The sequence below is a fragment of the Rhodofomes roseus genome (assembly GCF_022264815.1).
Source record: "Rhodofomes roseus strain CIRM-BRFM 1785 chromosome Unknown C8Q71scaffold_7, whole genome shotgun sequence".
Lineage (NCBI taxonomy): Eukaryota > Fungi > Basidiomycota > Agaricomycetes > Polyporales > Fomitopsidaceae > Rhodofomes > Rhodofomes roseus.
The window spans coordinates 61419-80918 of record NW_025952963.1 but is presented as its reverse complement, the minus strand read 5'-3'; the positions used below and the strand labels follow the sequence as shown (position 1 = coordinate 80918).

Sequence of the window (19500 nt, the reverse complement as noted above, 5' to 3'; positions counted from 1 at the left end):
CACGAGCCCGATGAGGCGTCGCGGCAGTTCAAGTTCCTCCGTTGGCAACGTCGACCTAGTTCCAACTGATGACTCATTCCTACTGCCATGTGGCCGAGTCGTTGCTGCAGCAGGAGTTGGCTACTCTGCGAGGCAACATAGGGTCGAGCTCGGGGGCGCGGAGAAGCATCCGTTCGAGTTAGCTCAAAAAGGCCACATCATCTTGCATGGCCGGCGATAGAGACAGAGACAACATCGGAACCAACTCCCCTTCTATTACCTGCACTGCCACAACAATTACTCGAGATAGACGTGCATACAGCGAGACTACCGATAATACATCCTGTTCGCGAAAGACGGGGGGATATACAGAGCCGCGCAGTTGAAGGGCTGTGTGTGACGACGAGAACCAGACAGAGAGGATATCGAGACAAATAGAGAGAGTGACGACCTCAAAAGAGGAGACGGATATAGTAGAGAAAGCGCGAACGAAGAGGCGAGTATAGACAGTCGGGCGGCGGGTGGTGTCGCGAAATGCAGGAGGACGTAGGGCGGTTTACACAGGCATAATGGATCGTGATAAATAAACCAAAGGGGTGAACGAACGAAGGTACTCCAGGGGTAGGCGGTCATCGTTTCGTGAAGATCTTGTTGAGCAGACCGAGCACCTTCGGTACGTTGAGCTGTACGTACTCGAGGTCGAGGAGGTGCTTATTGTCTTTTTGCTAAGTGCCAAGACAATGCATCAATATCCAAGTCTGGCAGCGAGTAACGCTGACTCTCACCTTCTCAAGAAGATCATCGATGTTAAGATCCATCTCGAGGATAGCCTTCTCACGGCCCTTGTAGTGCAGAGCGATGATGAATGTCCCCGGCGTGGGAGAGGTGAAGTTGAAGTAGATGTTGGGTCGTCTGAAGACGCCGGCGGACGTTAAGCGAGGGAGCAACACATCACACGAAGACATACCTGTTGTCTGGGACGTTACTCTCGACGATGATACCTTCTTTCTCCAGTTGCGCATGTGTGAAACGGTACGGCCCATGTATGACCGGCTTCGCAGGCTTCTTCTCCTTTCCGCCAACAGTGACGACGCCAACTCCTGTCGTCGCACCCTTGTCCTTGGTCGCTGTAAGACGCACATTCTGCAGATACGCCTTATATTGCTCCAGCTGAGTCCTGAGGTAGTTGTTGTGGTCGCAAATCGTCTTGTAGACCGCCTCCAATGACTTCGTCTCGGCTAGGACCTTGTCACGGAGGTTCCCGAGGTGGACGAGCTCGGCACCGACTTCCTCCTGCATGAGCTTGTACCCGTCGGTCTTGTCGATGACCTTGTACTCCTCGAGCTCGCGCAGCATCTCCTTGACCTTGATGCCCTTCCGCACCAGCGTGGCGTCCTTCGTCGTCGCTGCACGCTCCGCGATCGCAGCAAGGTTGTAAGGCTTCTTCTCCGTCGGGGGAAGCGAACGGATGAGCTGGACGAGGTTGGACTTGGTCTCCATATAGAGCATGTCTGTCGTCGAGACCGAGTCCATGAGCGCGCTCTGGATGTCCTGAATTGGCGTCTCCCAACGACTGTACAGCGAAAGTTCTATTGCCCGGTTCTCCTTGCGAGGAACCTGCGCAGGTGCAGCGCCGAGCTCATCAGTGAGGATGCGGAGATGCTGCTTCTCATTGGGCGCCTGAGGGAGCAATTGTCAGAACGTGTGCGTCTCACGACCGGATACTACATACTAGGACTTCGACGTGCTGGAGAAGCAGGGAATGCGTGTTGTACAACTCGTTCAGCGTGATATTGATAAGAAGGTCCTTCTTTGACAATGCCATGTATTGGTCCATCTACAGAGCGGTGCAAGGATAAGCCGTTTGCGTAAACGGACTATCAAGACCACTTACCTCCAACGTATCGTAGAAGTCGCCAACTTCGCACAGGTTGTTCAGGAACTGGTTGATCCGCGCCTTGTTGTTCTCAACGAAGGGATTCAGCGTGATCATGTAGGCTTCCTTTGCATAGGACGGCTTGTTCGCCAGGTTCTGCAACATCTTGGCGATCTACAACAACGGCGAAGTCAAAATTTGAGATCGGATTGGTCTCATATGACTGACCAAGGTTAGTGTTCTCCGCGGATGCTTGGCAGGAACTCCCTCGACCAGCATGTAGGCTTGGGGAGTAACAATAGCTGGGTTGATGAAACGCAGGAAGAAGAAACCACCGATGAGTGAGCAGATGGCATAGTCTGTGGCTTCTGGGTACTTTCGCTGTGCAAAACGTAACACCGAAGTGAAGTTTAGAGGAGGCTCGCAAATGGACAGCATATACGCACTCGTGTGAGACTCCTAATCTGTTTGCAAATCCACCTGATACCATAGGGAACACTCTCCATGCTGTCTATGATAGTCAATAGGAAGCTGTTTGCTATCTCCATAAGCATAGTGAGACGTGGCGCGATGATGGCCTGCACATCGGGGTTTGCGCTCGCGGCTTCTGGCGCGACACCACGGGGCAGATTCGGTGGAAGAGTGCCTGTCTCCTCCTCAATTTGAATGATCATCTGCTCGTAGACCTTGACGGGGTTGATCTCAAGGTTTAGGTCCTTGTGCTCGATCAGGCTGTTGATGCGCTCAGCAAGAACGCTCTTGAGATAGCTCTGTCCGGGTCCTCGGCGAGTGTAAGTCGTCATCATCCGTGAGACGGGAGTGTTGGCACGGAGTAATGAACCGAACTCCGTGGCTGTCTCGAACTGGGACGAGAGAACAGACTGGAACATGGTCAGCAGCAGGTGCTCTTCTCGACTCTCGTACTGGTTTCCGTAGAGCGTGAACATCACCGTCTGGAGGAGCGTGTCGATCTCTGTCAAGCTGACCAGCCGGCACAGATTGGCAATGTGGCGTGGCTCAGACTGTAACAGGAAGAAGAGGTTGGAGTACTGTTGCAGCTTGCGGTCGTCGGGGTAGTGACCCTCAGTCGCATCCACTTCTTCGAGGTGCTTCTCGACTTCGTTTTGCTGTGGCGACATAAGTAACCATGGCACAGTTGCACAGCAGTTACCTCAACAAACCTCGTCTAGAGCCATACGGTTCTGAATGAGCAACCCGATACGAGTGTCGAGGAAGCGGACGTCCCGCTCGAGAACGAAGTTGCGTTTCGATTGCGCTGAGATGCGCGACTTGAGCTCGCGCAGCCGCTTTTGAGCTTTCGGGTGGCGCAGTTTGAATGAGCATGCATGTGTCAAAGGAACGGAAGTGCCACTCACCTCGACCCAACTCATCCTCAACTTCTACGTCCTGCTCAGCAGCCATGCTAAATAGGGCCGTCACGCTGTACCGGTTGGTGTTCCGGTTGGTTAGCCGCCTAGAAGACATGCTTCCTGGCGACTGGGGCGAGCTCGGGAGATCAGAGTACGAGGACATCGGCGGGTGGTATCAAGGGAGAAGTGGTATGCTGCTGCACTTGCAAGCGAGAACACGGACTAGGCCGGGAGGCCAAAGAATCGCCAGTTGCAGACCTGCTGTGAACGAAGGAACGTGGTCGATTTCGTGAACAGTCGCCAGGAGGAGGATCTGCGGGGGAGGGTCTGCGGGAGGAAGGGGTAGTGGTCGTTGGAGGAACTTGGAGAAACGGATACGGCGACTGAGAGATTACCCCCGCCGCATTTCACCCGTACCTCGATCTAACTCCATTTATGGACTTATGATATCCAGATATATCCATATACGGACACACCAATCATCGCCACAGCGAAGTTGGCGCTTCGCAACTGCGAGATGCTCGACTCCAGTGCCAGCCACGAGTAGACAGATAGATGCTGATGATTGGAACTAGAATGCACAGTCACGTAGCTGTGCGAAGCGGTGGCCAGCGAAGAGAGTCGGACATCGTTCGCTCGCCGCCCTGGTCTGCAAGGTTGAGGGAGACCGGACAGTCACGGTGGCGAGTGGCCATACAATGCCAGCAGCTCTATATGACGCCGCAGTGTCTCCGAGTCCGTGAGTGCCCCTTGTCTATACGGGTTACCCTCTCTTACTATAACAGGTGAGCAGTGTTATACACTCGGAGATATGATCTGTATCACGGATCCGTCAGACCTACTGCGTTCTGATACACTATTGACAGAACACATTGTACGGCCAAGGAAATGAACTCACTTCCGGGGGCTTGTATTGTTTGTTTGCTATGGAGGGCGCAATGACCTACTGATCACCAATTAATCCACGGTGGATTATTGGTACGCTGTGACTTCGCCTCCCTAGTATCAGTCATTGGCAGGTGAGTGACACTGGTTATCTGGCGACCGCCCTGAACATACTCAATTCTCTGAATAGGCAGACTCTGTGATTGCTTCGACAGTAAACTTGCAGAGCCGCATGGCTGTTGCCCACCCAAAGTGCACTCCCGATCACAACAGCACACCAGTCGAGCATGAGTTGCTCCAAGGGACATTGCGCAGGTAAGTCTCCCTCAGAGCCTATTCTGCCTCGCTCTGAACCTGTCAGAGTCTCGTGTAATCCAAAAGCAAGAATCTTGTATCTCCGGGGGCGAGCCATGGGTAGTGTGCCGAGACGTCCTCAACGTGTTTCACGGAGTGTGTCTACGCCTCGTTTGGGGGCATGCGCTGTTCGGATCCATCCCATTCGCGGCGACAATCCTTCCAGCAAGCCACCGATCGTATACCGACCCCAGTCTGTGTATGACGATTTTCCTCCACAGTACCCCACCATGCCCGTGTGTCCCAGGACTACCAATACAATCGGAGTCGGCAGAACTACTCCAGAAGTCCCTCAACGCTGGTGATTTTCGACTCTCGCAAGTACGCCCTGCTGCTTATGATTGTGACTGTCGTGACACTCATCTTCGCTTGGCCCTGATGATGTATTGGGCCTATTTCCCTGGAACGCTTCAATGTGTGAGACTGGGAGGCCTTTGTCCAATCACTAGGCGCACCGGGATCGACAAGCTATTTTGTCCGCAAGGATCAGGAAGACGATCAGGGAATCTCAACAGGCCTCCATTCCGTCCGTCTTCCTGGCAATGTAGCTCACTTTCACAGCACGGGTCGTTAAGTATGGCGATCCCGCGTCCATCTGCGCTAGATACATCATGATCTCCCAGTGAGTAGCGTTTACGTTACTCGAATGCCTACTGTTCTTGCTCAGTGTCAGTTGTTCAGTGAGTGTGTGTTCTCGGGTCGAGGCAAAGCCAGACTCGGAGGATGTACTATGCTGGAAGTAGTTGTGTTTGGAGCCAACCACGGGCGGCAGGCATAGATCCCGCGCTTCAGACACCTTCCGCGGGGAAGTCCCAACACAAATTGAATGCGTGCAACATTCGGGGCCCGTCCTTCCTTCTTGACGCGTTCCGGTTGATCCAAAGCTGACTACGCATGTAGACTGGTACTGACTCGCTCCGGTATGAGGGAACGGGCACTGACGGAACGGCGCGGATCCTTCTCCGGTCTCACCAAGCCGAGTAGTTCCTGCGCTAGCCTCCCCGAAGCAGGTACAGTATGGCATACGCTCTTCTGGATGCTACACACATCCATCACCGCTCGACCACATCGGCGTCCGCTGGCTTTGGATCATCAGATTCCTTGGAGTAAGTGTCACCGTGCCTTCTTTTTCCATAAAATTGACGCCATGCGGGATTCAATAGGCAGACCGTAGATGTGAGCGAGCCCCCATGCTTTATAGCCGGCTCTGTAGCACAGGCAAGTTGACGTGCACCCAAGGAAGAGGGACCACTGAATCACCACTCAAGAGTATAATGGCTCTAGCTGATTCCATCGTGCAGTCTCTTCTGGTTCTTCTGGTTACATACCTTGTGTGGTGGATCTGCCGAAGACTAATCACAAGATCGCCACTCGACAACATACCAGGTCCGCCCCCTGCGTCGTTCTTGACCGGTAAGACGCCACCACCTATCCGACTACCCTTACGATGCTGATGTTAGCCGCATAGGTCACCTCCCTGCATACTTCGATCGCCATGGCACAGATTTCCAAAGGCAGATTGCTCACAAGTATGGGCCGGTTGTCAAGATGCAGGGCATGTTTGGTGTAGGGCGGTCTTTGCTTGTATGGTCGTCTGCTGACTGAAGCGAACGGATTGGTAGCAATCCCTCCTATATGTATACGATCCTAGGGCGCTTCATACAATGGTGATCAAAGAACAATCAGTCTATGATGAAGAGGAACTGTTCGTGAAGTGAGCAATATTCTCATTGATTTGAATAAGCCTCGCTGACTACATACTTCTGCTAGAGCAAATGTTCTCATCTTCGGGCCAGGTTTGCTATCCGTACTTGGTATGCTCTATCATTTAGCCCTCTCGAAGCAAGATGATAGAACCCGAATTGTCCTCACAGGCGAGCAACACAAGAAACAACGCAAGATGCTGAACCCCCTGTTCTCTGCGGGGCATATGCGCAACATGCTGCCGATTTTCTACAATGTCGCAGAGAAGGTTGATACATCACCCGCTCGTCAGAAGTGCCTCAGGCTTATATCACTCTACAGCTACGGGATACCTTTTTGGAGCGGGTGCACGATGGACCGTGTGAATTAGACGTGCTCAACTGGATGGGTCGCGCCGCCCTTGAGCTCATCGCCCAAGGCGGCATCGGCACGTCGCTCGACCCGCTAGTCGACGACAACCCAGACGCGTATACCAACAGCCTCAAGGCACTTGTGTAGGTTCCAGTCATCGCTGTTTTCCGTGCTATAGTACTGAGGCTATCTCTCACCGAGACCGACCCTGTATAACCTCGGTCTCCTCCGGTTTGCCCTCCTCATACCGTACATCTGCGATGTCGGCCCGGCTTGGCTCCGACGGCGGCTCGTCGACATGATCCCTCATGAAGAGCTCCGCAAAATGACGGGCATCATCGATTCGATTGCAAGCAAGTCCGTTGAGATTTACACACTGAAGAAGGCAGCTCTCCAGGAAGGCGAAGAAGAGACATCGAGACAAGCAGCGGAGGGCAAGGATGTCATCAGCGTACTTAGTGAGTACACCTGTGTGTCGCGGCGAGCGGGTAGGATTCGTACTCAAGAGGCATTGCGTCTTCAGTGCGGGCAAATATATCAGCCTCAGATGCAGACAGGCTGTCAGAGGACGAGATAATAGCTCAGATGACGTGGGTCGGACGACCACTGGCTCAGATCAGTGCTCATGACCACGCTTTTACAGCACGCTATTGTTCGCTGCCATGGATACAACGTCCAATAGCACGGTGAAGATCCTCGAACGCCTTGCACAGAACCCGGATATCCAGGAGAAACTGCGCAAGGAAGTCACTGCAGCCCAGAGTGCGGGGCGACTGTCTTACGACGAGCTAATGCGGCTGCCCCTCCTCGACGCTGTTATCCGAGAAACACTCCGAGTGTGAGTAAACCTTACCATAGTCCGCACCTGGCGAACAGCGACCCAGCTTTCCATAGCGACCCACTCGCCAACCTAGTCACACGACAGTGAGTTTACCGTACCTCGCCGCCCACAACTCGCACTTCCTGATACCAACACTCCGCCAGACCTAAGAAGGACGTCATCCTACCCTTGTCCGAACCCATTCAAGGACGAGACGGCAAAACGATCCGTGAAATCCCCATCCCGAAGGGCACGCAGATCATCGTCGGCGTCCTGGGGTCCAACACGAACAAGGCGCTCTGGGGCGACGACGCACTGGAGTGGAACCCAGAACGCTGGCTCGCGCCGCTTCCCAGTGCCGTCACGGATGCGCCAATCCCCGGGGTGTATTCCAACTTGTGGGTGCAATCGTCCTTAATTCTACTCCCTCGGGGACTGTACTCATGTAATGGGCCCTTCTTTACCCCGCTAGGATGACCTTCTTGGGCGGTGGCAGGTCGTGCATGTGAGTGTGCTTCCTCCCCCCTTGCTTCTTCGTGGCTGACCGAAGTGCCCGTGATGGTGCAGCGGATTCAAATTCTCCGAGTTGGAAATGAGTAAGCCATCTACATCCGTTCATACGGTATGCGTCATACTGACGAGGGCTGACCGCAGAGGTCATACTGTCCGTGCTGTTGTCGACCTTCAAGTTCGAGTTGACCGACAAACCGGTGGTGTGGAATGTCGCCTCGGTTCGGTACCCCACTGTAGGAACAGAGAGCAACTACGCGGAAATGCCGATGAAGGTGAGCTTAGTGTAGGCCTTGGTTGTGGTTGTGCATGTCCTATGTACGCGTCCGATTTTGGGGTGCCGACGCCGGCAAATACAGGTGGTCCCTCAGTATTTAGGGCGAGGTGGATTTGCACATCTATAATTACGAGAAAATGACTGCAACAAAGCTATGCGCGACTATGAGAGATCAAATGCGAATAAACATCGTGAGAGGAACTGGGGTCGGGGAGAATGAAGTCGTGGACGATCATTGTCGAGGAACCTTTGGCGCAGGTATCAGCCCTAGAAGACCGAATGTAAGGGCATATAAACCGGATGCTACAATCAAAGGCGTGTCACTGGATAGGCAAACAACCAAGTGCGATAAAGACAACGTACAGGCTATTACACCCTCAATGACTCCGAACTTCGACCACCGGCCGAGGGTGTAAGATAGTAATGACCAACCCACAACGATAGATGCTGTCAACAGCTAGTTGACATCGCCGCATTAGCATTCTAGTGCCAAGGGATAGGCGTAAACGCGCACAGGGATCACTGACGACAAGACGCCTGACTCTCGCCAACGACGATACTTAATCTGAGGTCAGCCGACTGAAAGCACCTATATGCGGCAACATACATTCGGTTGTTGTCCTTGTAGCAAAGGAATCGAGAGGATGTACATGAATAGGCTGATAGTCAGCGTGGCTGACCCTAGCGAGGCGTATGCAGCGATGCTACACACATCCCACATCGTACGTGTGAGATGACTCAAGGACGCGTCTGATGAGGTGGAATAGTCTACGCACCGACCCCAACCATCAATATCCGCATCCGCATTTACTACACGCCAGAAAGCGGCGTGGCTATCCAAGTAATACGTGATGAGTCCTCCGGGCAGGATGAACTTCAGCTGCTTGAGCGTATGCCGCGAGACCGACATGTCCGTGGGCGACGAAGACAGTTGTAGCAGCCGATAGATAGAGGCGTAAGCGGGTTGTACTATGCAGTCCGTGTGGGGCGAATGCGAGACACGCGATCCGGAGAACAAGGGCACGGCGAGGAGGACAAGAGGTGGTGAGAGTTCAAACGTTCACTGTCAGTGTCAGTGCATTTTCACATGCCGATGCATGCGCGTATCGCCTCGACGGGATTAGATATGATGGATCCCGATCGCGGTTCGCCATCCACTCCCGCTCGGACTCGGAGGCCGCAGTCGTCAGTACAGGAAGACTGCCTTTTATCTGTTCCAGACTGCTTGTTGCTTTCTCGTGGACATTTTCACAAGTCATATTCGCTACTGGTGACACAAAAATTTATCGGCACGTTCAACGACCTTTTTCGATGAAGTTCAGTATGAGCCCATTGACGATGTCAGGTCGTTCGAACTGAGGTGAGTGGCCCACTCCTTCCAAGATATACACCTCGGCGTCATCGTACAGATCCCTCACTTGCGCTGCCAGTTGAGCTGCCCGACAGTGTGTGTCCTCCGCACCCTGTATCAACATCACCCGCCAACTCCTCGCCTCTGCGCGCCATCTCGTCTCGTCCTGTTCGCGATCGTGCGACCACGCCCGGACCGCTGGTGGCTGCGCTGCGAATGAGCCCATCCATTGCAGTTTCACAGGCCAAGGTAGTGTTGCGACCGGATCTGCGACACATCCCTCCACGAAGCGTTGGGCGAAGCGCGCGATAGTATCTGCGTCGGTCGACTGGACATATGGCATGAGCGGCACGAAGGACTCCGGGATTGTCTCGACACAGAGTGCGAGCGAGAGCACCGCGCCTCCGTTATAGATAACGCCGCTGATATACGAGGGTCCTAAGTGATTAGCGATATCCACAGGTATAGTACCTGACGGTTGGAGACACATCGAGGTCCCTCAGCGCGCGGTACTTATGTGAGAGGAATCGGTCTCTTACCTCCAAGGCTCCTGGATTGCGCGTCAGGTCATAGTACCAGGCTCGTAGCATGACTCACCATCCAAAAACCCAGGGTTTCCACACCTGAAAGGCCTCGCACACTGCACGGAAATCTTCTGCCTGATGCACCGATGCATACGCTTCTATGCTCGCTGGTGTATCGCTTCGTCCGTGTCCCCTCATCTCGTATCTGACCATGTACAGCCTGTCCAGCAGTACAGGGTCAAGAAACTGCTTGTCAAACAGCGTAGCAGAGCATGCGAGCCCGTGTATGAAGACGACGGCTGGATTCGACGGATCACCGATCGCTTCAGCCCAGATACGTGTACCGTCTGGCGAGGTTAGTAGTCGCTCGTCGGAGGTCATCTCGAGTGGGCGAGCGGAGCGCAGGTAGTGCTGCATGAGAGTGTTCAACTATGAATAAACTCCACGGCATCGCCTGCCGGAATGCGTGACCACAAAGACACCACGACTCGGATACGTATACGGTCGACGGTCTCCTGTTGGTCTCCTGAGCCATGGATCATCACGACAGCAAGGTATGAGCGTTCGTACACCGATAAACGGTTCAGAGAGTCGCGCTACGGGCAAAGCAGCGGTCTGTGGCAGTCATAAACTCAAGAGTATCAGGACGAGCTGGTCCCCAGATAATTACACGGTCACCTGACCGCGACAGACACGTACTGCCAGGCAACCGACAGTGAGTCAGTGACAGCGATGCATAACCTGGTATGTATCATACGAGCTGTCGCTCATTACAGGACTAATCCACCACTTGTAGAAAAGTGACTTATGTACTGCGTGATCAAAACTCATCACTTCGACACGCGCCGCATGAACTCCAGTAGGTACTGATTCGTCTCCTCCGGGGCCTCCGCCTGCGGGGCATGCCCGACTCCCTGCAACAGCTTGACCTCCACTTCATCGTAGATCTCCTTCGCCTGCTCAATCATCCTCTCATACAGACAATGTGTGTCCTCCATCCCCTGCACGATCAGAACAGGAATCCTACGCGCGCTTTCGCGCCAGACGCGGTCCTCCTGCTCGCGGGTAAGGGAGTAGTGGCGGATGATGGGCGGCTGCATCGCGAAGCCCCCGACAAGAGCCATCTTGGTCTCGAAGCTAAGGGAGGCTGGGTCTGCGAAGCAGGAGTCGACGAACGGCACCGCTGACTTGGCTGCTACCTGCGCGTCTGGCGAACAGATGAGCGGAATGAGGGGGAGGAAGGCGGGGTGCCGGCATTCTTTGCTGAGCTGGAGTGACAAAACGGCACCGCCGTTGTAGACGATGCCCGCGATGTAGTCTGGCCCGTAGTACCGGACGACGTCCCCTGGGATGCATCCTACGTCGTTTTGTGAGTAAAGATATAAGTTATCCTTAGTACGACTTCATCACCTCCAAGACTCCTGTCAGAAAATGCGATCGATCAGTCTAACCGTCCAATGCACATGCGCGGCCTTCCACTCACCATCCGAGCACAATTGGCCTGACAACGCCAAACGCTTCGCACACGGTACGGAAGTCTTCAGCATGTCGAAGGGCGCGGTAGGCCGCGAGGGATTCCGGCATCCCACTGCGTCCATGCCCGCGCATCTCATACCTCACCAGATGCACATTCTTGAGCAGTTCCGGATCGTTGAATTGTGCGTTGAAGGCTATGGCCGTGCAGGCCAACCCGTGGATGAAGACGATAGTAGGTTTCGTGCGATCCCCTGCCTCCTCTCCCCATATTTCGGTGCCATCTGGCGAGGTGAGGACTTTTTGTTGAGCAGGCATACGGATTGGCGGCTTGTGAGGCAGGCGGTCAACGATGTTCAACTGCAAGGCGTACTTCACCTCTTCGCCCACCGGCACCCCGAACCCCGCATTGGTGTCCACGAGTGACCAGAAAACTTCTCATGACCGTGTAGCGAGTGCGCGTCTACAGCTCACGAGGGCGTTGGTCTGTATTTGTCACAGATTATGACAATGCAAAGAGCTATCAAGAGCTAGGCTGTCTCTGCGACTTGAAGCTCGAAGCGTCTCAGGAAGTGAGAACGCCTTGAAATGGTACGCGGTCACCTGACCGCGACAAACGCGTAGTACTTTGGAGAACGTCAAGCTAGACCACTGAGTGTGTAACCAAGGGCATGATACTGTACAACACCGAGTCATCACGTCGATATGTGCCGTATGAAATCGAGGAGGTACCGGTTCGTCTCCTCCGGTGCTTCAACCTGTGGAGTATGCCCTATTCCCTGCAACAACTTCACCTCCACGTCCACGTAGATCTCCTTCGCCTGCGCAATCATCCTCTCATATAAACAATGCGTGTCCGCTGTTCCCTGCACAATGAGAACGGGGATCCCCCGAGCGCTCTCGCGCCAAACACGGTCGTCCTGCTCGCGCGTGACCCAGTATTCGCGGACGATAGGCGGCTGCATGCCAAAGCCCCCGACGAAGGCCAACTTGGTCTCGAAGCTGAGGGAGGCAGGGTCCGCGAAGCACGAGTCGACGAACGCCACTGCAGCCTTGGCTGTGACTTGCGCGTCCGGAGAGATCAGGTCCGGGAATAGAGTGAGAAGAGCGGGGTGAAAGCATTCTTTGTTGAGATTGAGTGATAAGACGGGGCCGCCGACGTAGACGATGCCTGCGATGTAGTCCGCCCCATAATACCGGACGACGTCCACTGGAATGCTACCTGTGCGATTGAGTGAATGAGTGTCCCTGCCACATCATCTATCGCTCGAATGCATCACCTCCGAGACTCCTGTCGACGTGCGGTCGATCAGTTCAGCTATCCCTGCATGTGTACACCATCCCACTTACCAACCGACTACAATTGGCTTCACCACGCCGAATGCTTCGCACACAGTACGGAAGTCTTCGGCATGTCGGATGGCGCTATAGGCCTCAGGGTATTCTGGCTTGCCGCTGCGTCCATGCCCGCGCAGCTCATACCTCACCAGATGCGCACTGCTGAGCAGGCCTGGGTCGGAGAACTGCGCGTTGAACCCTATGGCCGTGCAAGCGAGCCCGTGAATGAAAATAATGGCGGGTTTCGTGCGATCTCCCGCTTCCTGGGCCCATATCTCCGTGCCATCTGGCGAGGTGAGAACCGTCTGTTGAGTAGACATGAGTGCAGGCGACTTGGGGGTGGGCGATCGTTGAGGTCTGACTGGGAGGCGGACTTCACTTTCGAGTCTGCGCCCATCGGTATATATCCCAACCCCGAACCAGAAACACTGGTGTGTCGCATGTGTGCAGGTTCCTTTAGGTCCCCCTGAGTCATCACTTGGTCATCACAGTCATGATATGATCGTAAGACGAGTGCGAATTTATAAGTACTTGTCACATACCATCAACAATGGAAGCGCCTCCCCTCGAAGGAATTCTATGTATAAATACAGTTAGTTTAACGCATATAACCTTGGAACTCGCCCTCTGGACCAACCGCCAGCGTCCGATTTGTCACTGGCTTGTATTGCATAGTACAGTACACTGCGATATAAAATGGCGCATTAACAGCTCACATACGATAGATATGCAACATCAGATCATGGGCACCCCGGACTGCACAGCAAAATGTCTATGAATCAGCGCTGTCAGCTCTTGCTCTTGACCTCCACGATGATGTTCGTGATCATGATCAGCGTGTATGCGATAATCAGTGCGACGCCCCAGCCGCGCGGCAGGAAGTAGCCGTTTAGCGGGACGAAGACGAGCGTCGCGAGCAGGAGGGCGAGCAGTCCGCAGCCGGTGACGACGAGCGTCGTGGAGAAATGTAGGTAGTATGGCTCGGCGGTTTGGCGGATGATGTAGGAACCGGAGATGCCGATACCGAGTAGGATGTTGAGCATGGGTCCGCCAAAGCATGCGGAGAAACCCATGATTGGGGCGAATACCTAAGATCTCGTTAGCATGAGTCCACACAACTGAGATTCACCACTTACAGCAACACTCATGTTCGCCACGAGGTCAGCGAGTGAGTTTCCGACGGCGAATATGGTTAGCCCAATGATGGCGTCGGAGAGACCAAAGATGAACCCGAATGTCTGCGAGAGCTATCATCAATGGCACGGGGTAGCACACAAGCACAGTCACGCACCGTCAGCACTTCTACCACTTCGTCCGCTATTGCCATGATCCAGACTACAGCGACCATGAAGCCCATGATACAACGAGCAAGCAATGCTGTTGGATGCGAGCCCTTGTCCGAAAAGACGAGCACAAGGATACCGACGGTAAACCCAGCCACGCCAGTGGCCAATAGCAGCCATGGTTCGTGTGTTGTCCCATCTTCCCACCATTCGTCAGCTATAGCAGATCACGAACTGGCCGACTCACCGAACAAGATGGCAGCACTGAACAGGGGTCCCAGTGTACACTGCACGGCCATAAGCCACTTGTTGAACTTCAGCTCATGCATCTCCTCCGCGACCTCCTCCTCCGCGATCAGCGTGCGCTCGATGCCTTCCTCCTCAAAGTCCACGAGACGGCTGTCGCCGATGTCTATGACGCCCCGGTCATGGTGCTTCTCGCGTTCCCGTCCGACGTCGTTGTACGCCGTCACCACGACAGGCAATGTCAGGGTGAGGAACATCACGGCCGGCGCGGCAAGCACGGCAGCGATCTTGCCCATGAACGGCTTCGTGCGGAAGCCGTGTAGTGTAGGGAAGATTAGGTGGAAGGCGTGCCCAAGGACTCGCTTGACCCACTGTCTCCGCGAGGGTTGCGCATAGCGCTGAGACTGCACATCCGTGTCGGTCTCAGAGACGACAGGGGATGCGGGGGTATGGGAGATGACTGGTATAGGTGGCCCCTCCTCTGTCGACTCTGGAGGTAGTGCAATAACTTGTGGTGGTGAGCGTTCGTTCAAGGGCACCCCAAGGGCTGCGTCCCATGGGTCTTGGACCTCCGATCCAGGAGTGCGTGACCGCGAACGTGAGCGGCTATGGTAGTGATAGTGACCGCCTGGATAGGGCGATGGTGTGTCGAAGACGTTGAGGGTGGACCCTGCTGCTTCTTGCTGAAGCGACGAGACGATACGGCGGAACTCAAGAGCTCCGACCAGGGAGAAAGACGGCATGGTGCTGATGTGAGGGCTGGATTGCGGAGAAGGTGAACGTGTCTGAGGTCTTTGAGGGAGTTCGGTTTGCAGGCCTAAGCGAGGAGGCCCGGGATGCGAGATAGCACGCGCTCGCCGTGGTGTGGGGACTTGAAGTGTTGACGAGGCGGTAGGAATAGGGGATGCTGCATGGCTGTGAGGGATGATAGACAATAAGGTTGTCGATGTACTCACGCTCGTCTCTGTATGGCTCCTCATCATGATACGGGGCGTGTATGATCGCTTCCTCCCTGAACTCGTCCCGCATGAGTTCCTCGTGTCGCCGTCTGCGCTCCATCCGCTTCTCCCAGAAGCTCCCGCCAACGACGACAGCAACATACAGCAGATACAGGGCTATGAGCGCAGCTGCCTCCCAAGCCTCCAATTCGCTATCCCACAGCACCACCAGCAGTATGGTGACGGCTACTGTGAAGAACCCGACATCGCGAAAGAAGCGGTAGGGCATTACTTTGAAGGGCTTGATGATGCACAGGGAGCCAGCGACGCACGAGACCACAAATGTCGCAGCGCCGAGCAGCTCGCCGATCGCCAGGCCGCCAGAGTTCGCCTTCATAGCGGAGAATGTGGCGAAAACGTCTGGACTTCCATTGCCGAACGCAAGGAAGGTAACGCCAGCCATGTTCTCATCCAGGCCCAGCAGCTGCGCAAGTGTGGCGAGGTTAGGACAGAAGAAGTCGGAGGCACTGATACCCAGCGTCGAGAATAGGAAGACGAGCCAGACTATGTATGCGGAGAAGAGCAGCGAGCGGAGAGAGACATCGGTGCAGAAATAGGATTTCAGGTAGGGTATCGACAGGAATGTCCGGGTGTCAGGACATGAGTCGATAATATGTGCGCATTGGTCCTTCACGGGCACGGTAATCGGGAAGCATGTCTATCATTGTATTGTCGTAAAGCCATCCCTCTAAAGGAGAGATACATATAGCACTCACGTCGTCGTCCTCCCCCTTTCCCCCCAACACCTCTGGATAGGTCCCGTTGACATACACCACATCAAGCAGACTCCGTTTCGCAAGTGCTACGGGCTGCGTGCGGACGGAGTAGACTTGGCCGTAGCGACTATGCGACCACAGGATGCAGTTGACCGCAAGGGCGGCGACGAAGAGGAGCTTGGGTGCACCGTACCCCATGTTGGTGGAGGAAAGGGACAGGGCTAAGGCATGCGACCTGGTCGTATGAAAGCTCGCAAATGAGCCTCGCCGCTGCACGACCTCCGGCGCTCCGTGGGAACCAGCAACTGGCGCCGGAGCGGGTCGCGCACGTTACGCACGTCGATACGGGCAACGCAGAGCCTGCGGGCCGCCGCGGGTGTCGCTGGGAACCTCTGGGTAACCTGGCGAATGCGAGAGATGTAGGATGAGAAATGGCAAGTGCGGACTTGGGGACGCGACATTTCCTCAGCAGTCGGTGGGACGGCGGAACCACAGCTATGTGTGAGGTTATGGCGACCGAGTCATCCTAGCTAGGCAACGTTTGAGCAAGACCCACAGCATTGACTTGCCCTCGGGACAGAACTAGATGAATTGTCTGCATCCAAGTAGCTACGACGACATCGAAAAAGGCAAGTCAGCTTCCATATGGGGTAACTCCGCACTACCCGGCTGCAATACGCAAACGTGAGCGTGCCCATTTCTGTATAGTCTTGCCTGGCAACTATGTAGAGAGATGACAGCTGTAAGCAACCCAGCGCTGGGTTTCACAAGTCTTGGCAGGACCGGAGAAGGTATGGAACATTCATATGGCGTAGTTGTGGCGTAGCATTCCAATTCCGGATGTTCCACAAAAGGCAACTAAGGGCTTTCGATCCTAACAAGAGCAAACAAGGTCGCTTCGGCGGTCCCCAGCGCTGATGGAAAGCTGGCTCTGTGGGCTCAGGTCGTCGTGGGCCAGATCCGCACGCAGCTTCTAGTCAAACATCCAGTCTATCGACAACCTTGCATGACATGGCTTTGCATCACGCGCATACGCATGACTTGCAACCCATTTTGGCACGGTGACGGTTCTTGCTCAGGCGCAGAGGCGGAGAATGACGTCGTGCATGCAGTCACGTCCCCGCGCCTGCTGGTCCAGGATGGTCTTTCCTCTAATACTGTACTTACCTCGACATCTTAGCCACTCAAACGAGTATAGCTGACCGCATATAAGGTGCGTTTGGTCCATCAGTATATGCCTAACGCCGTGGCCTCACGAACGCAACGTTAACTTCCAGCCATGCCCGAGCATCGCGCCCCGAAGGACGGCCTCATTCTTGCTATCAACGCGGGCTCCTCGTCCCTCAAGATATCACTGTACCGCCGCACAGACGGCCACGCCACAAGTCCCGGACACGGCGCCGTCGAACTACTCTTGACGTCCAGCATCACGAACATATCCTCGCCTCCTGCTTCCTTCACCTTTCAACTCGCATCCCACAAAGAGGGACGTGAGGCGAAGAAGGAGTCTGTGGACGGGATCAAAGACCATGCCGCAGCGTTCTCCTACTTTCTGGATCATCTGAAGAACGAGAGCAGGATCGACAGAGAGTCTATCGTGCACGTCTGCCACCGCGTCGTGCATGGCGGCGACTACTACGAGCCTGTGATCATAGACTCGGAGAGTTATCATCACATTGAGAATTTGTCTGATCTGGCTCCTCTGTGAGTCGTGCGTTGATTTTGCGTTGAGGACGTGTGAGTGACCGTGCATGCAGCCACAATGGTGCCGCGCTTTCGGTGATGAAGAGTGCCATCGAGTCTCTCCCCAAGGCAAGCTCAATAGCCTACTTTGATACCACGTTCCACCGCTCGATACCACTACACATCGCGAGCTACGCTATCAACCCAGAGGTTGCACACAAACGTGGTTTGAAGAAGTATGGCTTCCATGGACTAAGTTGTGAGTACGGAGTGATGGTACATCTATCGTCTACTCAGGCTGAACTTTTCCCTCAGACGCGTATATTCTTGGTGCTGTTGGCCACTATTTGCAGAAGGTGCGCCTTTCGCTCGACCTATCTGGACTACAATCTCACAGTCGCCCAGGACACGTCTTCACTGAACCTCATCATCATGCACCTCGGCTCCGGCGCCTCCTTATGTGCCATTCGGAATGGCCAATCGCTCGATACATCCATGGGGTTGACACCCGTCTCCGGCCTCCCAGGCGCGACACGCAGCGGGCTCGTCGACCCCTCGCTCATCTTCCACTACACAAACCGCGCCGGGCGGATCACGCACGACCCGCACCAGGCCGTCGACGTGCGCGTCACGCAGGCCGAGCAGATCCTCAACCTCGAGTCTGGCTGGAAGGCGCTCACGGGGACGTCCGACTTTGGCGAGGTCGTGAAGAACATGCAGGAGCATTTGCAGCACCAGGGCGCGACGCAGGGCAGGGACGTCGTCGACTGGCAGAGCGAGGCCAAGTGGAAGCTCGCGTTCGACCTGTTTGTGGACAGGATCGTCGGCTTCGTGGGGTCGTACTACGTGAGGCTGGGTGGGAAGGTGGACGCGCTTGTATTTTCTGGTGGGATCGGCGAGAAGAGTGTCGAGCTCCGGGAGGCCGTCGTTCGGAATGCGGAGTGCCTTGGCTTCCAGCTCGATGAGGCGGCGAACGCGAAAGTGGGCGAACAGGAAGGCGTGGCGGTCAATGCAGGAAAGAGGGCAGATACCTCGCGTGTGCTGGTGTGCAGGACAGATGAGCAGGTGAGTCAATCTTCGTATGCAAAGAGCGCATGCTTATATGCGTCGCTAGCTCGAGATGGCGAAGGAGTGTGCTCTGGAGGAGAAGTTCTGGCAGTGATGTTTTGCGTGCGCAGATGATGCACAGTGCTACGCATTGCAGGCAGTTTGGATTGAGCAAGGGGCATTGTCACTGCTGTAGGGCTGTCATCTACAGTCACTCGGGGCCCAATGTGTTGAGACCCAGCACAAGTTAGTTAGGAGACATGTATCCTGCAACATAGATGGCGCCGCAACGGAAACAGAAGGATGCGGCTCATGAGGCGTGACATAGTAATTCTCGAACGCCAGTTATAAGTGGGGATGACTTTGCATCCTGAGGGCAATCTGAGGGTAGCGTCAATTCGTATAAGGATTCCCCACGCATAAGACAACGCCCAGTCGCACACCGGTGCGGCATCCATACTGAAGCTCGGTAAAAGTGAGTTGCAAACGGTACTAGTCTCCGTTGCTTACCAAAAAGAGATGCTCTCGTTTCTGCGACATTGACTGGATTGAACGACGGAAACGGATGGATGCACAGATGAAAATGAAAACAAATGCCCATTGGCTGGATTGAACAACCGACCTCACCATGCCCACGATCACGTGACTGTAAGAACCTTACGAGTGGCGCGCTCTACCACTGAGCTAAACGGGCCTTAAGACTATTTTTTCAAGC

General features: G+C 54.7%; 8 protein-coding genes and 1 non-coding gene across 9 annotated transcripts; 2 read left to right on the top strand and 7 right to left on the bottom strand.

Annotated features, from left to right (window-relative positions):
- Window positions 1–219: 219 nt before the first annotated feature.
- On the bottom strand, window positions 220–3653 carry C8Q71DRAFT_832179 (Rho GTPase activation protein). The gene is made up of 9 exons (XM_047926383.1): window positions 3232–3653; window positions 3037–3170; window positions 2302–2982; window positions 2084–2236; window positions 1874–2029; window positions 1712–1816; window positions 947–1659; window positions 765–891; window positions 220–704 (listed from the first exon to the last, which is right to left on the bottom strand). The coding sequence occupies exons 1-9, from the start codon at window positions 3386–3388 to the stop codon at window positions 609–611; spliced, it is 2322 nt and encodes a 773-aa protein (XP_047780156.1). The 5' UTR covers window positions 3389–3653; the 3' UTR covers window positions 220–608.
- Window positions 3654–5738: 2085 nt separating this feature from the next.
- C8Q71DRAFT_705294 (cytochrome P450 monooxygenase) lies at window positions 5739–8139 on the top strand (the record flags this gene model as incomplete). The annotated part of the gene is made up of 14 exons (XM_047920439.1): window positions 5739–5877; window positions 5933–6030; window positions 6087–6178; window positions 6235–6278; window positions 6339–6436; window positions 6490–6662; window positions 6721–6977; window positions 7043–7109; window positions 7163–7357; window positions 7414–7443; window positions 7504–7737; window positions 7812–7844; window positions 7907–7935; window positions 7994–8139. 14 exons carry the CDS (start codon window positions 5739–5741, stop codon window positions 8137–8139), a joined length of 1635 nt encoding a protein of 544 aa, XP_047780155.1.
- A 92-nt stretch (window positions 8140–8231) lies between these two features.
- Window positions 8232–9244, bottom strand: C8Q71DRAFT_750134 (uncharacterized protein). Its single transcript, XM_047923244.1, has 5 exons — window positions 8903–9244; window positions 8734–8830; window positions 8641–8685; window positions 8490–8583; window positions 8232–8429 (listed from the first exon to the last, which is right to left on the bottom strand). Exons 1-5 carry the CDS (start codon window positions 9034–9036, stop codon window positions 8359–8361), a joined length of 441 nt encoding a protein of 146 aa, XP_047780154.1. The 5' UTR covers window positions 9037–9244; the 3' UTR covers window positions 8232–8358.
- C8Q71DRAFT_750128 (alpha/beta-hydrolase) lies at window positions 9245–10429 on the bottom strand. The gene is made up of 3 exons (XM_047923243.1): window positions 10075–10429; window positions 10017–10027; window positions 9245–9948 (listed from the first exon to the last, which is right to left on the bottom strand). The coding sequence occupies exons 1-3, from the start codon at window positions 10416–10418 to the stop codon at window positions 9422–9424; spliced, it is 882 nt and encodes a 293-aa protein (XP_047780153.1). The 5' UTR covers window positions 10419–10429; the 3' UTR covers window positions 9245–9421.
- A 288-nt stretch (window positions 10430–10717) lies between these two features.
- Window positions 10718–12009, bottom strand: C8Q71DRAFT_750126 (alpha/beta-hydrolase). The gene is made up of 3 exons (XM_047923242.1): window positions 11485–12009; window positions 11412–11422; window positions 10718–11358 (listed from the first exon to the last, which is right to left on the bottom strand). The coding sequence occupies exons 1-3, from the start codon at window positions 11790–11792 to the stop codon at window positions 10832–10834; spliced, it is 846 nt and encodes a 281-aa protein (XP_047780152.1). The 5' UTR covers window positions 11793–12009; the 3' UTR covers window positions 10718–10831.
- A 160-nt stretch (window positions 12010–12169) lies between these two features.
- C8Q71DRAFT_856200 (alpha/beta-hydrolase) lies at window positions 12170–13132 on the bottom strand (the record flags this gene model as incomplete). Its single annotated transcript, XM_047927274.1, has 3 exons — window positions 12170–12696; window positions 12755–12765; window positions 12825–13132. The coding sequence occupies 3 exons, from the start codon at window positions 13130–13132 to the stop codon at window positions 12170–12172; spliced, it is 846 nt and encodes a 281-aa protein (XP_047780151.1).
- A 468-nt stretch (window positions 13133–13600) lies between these two features.
- Window positions 13601–16253, bottom strand: C8Q71DRAFT_856199 (Sodium/calcium exchanger protein-domain-containing protein; the record flags this gene model as incomplete). Its single annotated transcript, XM_047927273.1, has 6 exons — window positions 13601–13900; window positions 13949–14050; window positions 14104–14294; window positions 14343–15248; window positions 15298–15997; window positions 16056–16253. 6 exons carry the CDS (start codon window positions 16251–16253, stop codon window positions 13601–13603), a joined length of 2397 nt encoding a protein of 798 aa, XP_047780150.1.
- A 724-nt stretch (window positions 16254–16977) lies between these two features.
- Window positions 16978–18998, top strand: C8Q71DRAFT_518934 (acetate and butyrate kinase). Its single transcript, XM_047919101.1, has 6 exons — window positions 16978–17268; window positions 17333–17759; window positions 17813–17997; window positions 18054–18094; window positions 18144–18803; window positions 18853–18998. Exons 2-6 carry the CDS (start codon window positions 17335–17337, stop codon window positions 18898–18900), a joined length of 1359 nt encoding a protein of 452 aa, XP_047780149.1. The 5' UTR covers window positions 16978–17268; window positions 17333–17334; the 3' UTR covers window positions 18901–18998.
- Window positions 18999–19379: 381 nt separating this feature from the next.
- C8Q71DRAFT_t50 lies at window positions 19380–19479 on the bottom strand. Its single transcript has one exon. It is a non-coding gene; the product is annotated as a tRNA-Thr (tRNA).
- Between the last annotated feature and the right edge of the window lie 21 nt (window positions 19480–19500).

Bases quoted from the DNA above. Each gene is read 5' to 3' on its own strand.
- C8Q71DRAFT_832179 (XM_047926383.1), bottom strand. From the start codon at position 3,388: ATGTCCTCGTACTCTGATCTCCCGAGCTCGCCCCAGTCGCCAGGAAGC. The intron at 3,171-3,231 runs GTGAGTGGCACT...GCCACCCGAAAG, and splicing joins TGAGGATGAGTTGGGTCGAG to CTCAAAAGCGGCTGCGCGAG. The intron at 892-946 runs GTATGTCTTCGT...CGGCGTCTTCAG, and splicing joins AGTAACGTCCCAGACAACAG to ACGACCCAACATCTACTTCA.
- C8Q71DRAFT_750126 (XM_047923242.1), bottom strand. From the start codon at position 11,792: ATGCCTGCTCAACAAAAAGTCCTCACCTCGCCAGATGGCACCGAAATA.
- C8Q71DRAFT_750134 (XM_047923244.1), bottom strand. From the start codon at position 9,036: ATGTCGGTCTCGCGGCATACGCTCAAGCAGCTGAAGTTCATCCTGCCC. The intron at 8,831-8,902 runs GTGCGTAGACTA...GGATGTGTGTAG, and splicing joins GATATTGATGGTTGGGGTCG to CATCGCTGCATACGCCTCGC. The intron at 8,686-8,733 runs GTATGTTGCCGC...CCTCAGATTAAG, and splicing joins TACAAGGACAACAACCGAAT to TATCGTCGTTGGCGAGAGTC.
- C8Q71DRAFT_750128 (XM_047923243.1), bottom strand. From the start codon at position 10,418: ATGCAGCACTACCTGCGCTCCGCTCGCCCACTCGAGATGACCTCCGAC.
- C8Q71DRAFT_518934 (XM_047919101.1), top strand. From the start codon at position 17,335: ATGCCCGAGCATCGCGCCCCGAAGGACGGCCTCATTCTTGCTATCAAC. The intron at 17,760-17,812 runs GTGAGTCGTGCG...CCGTGCATGCAG, and splicing joins TTGTCTGATCTGGCTCCTCT to CCACAATGGTGCCGCGCTTT. The intron at 17,998-18,053 runs GTGAGTACGGAG...CTTTTCCCTCAG, and splicing joins TGGCTTCCATGGACTAAGTT to ACGCGTATATTCTTGGTGCT.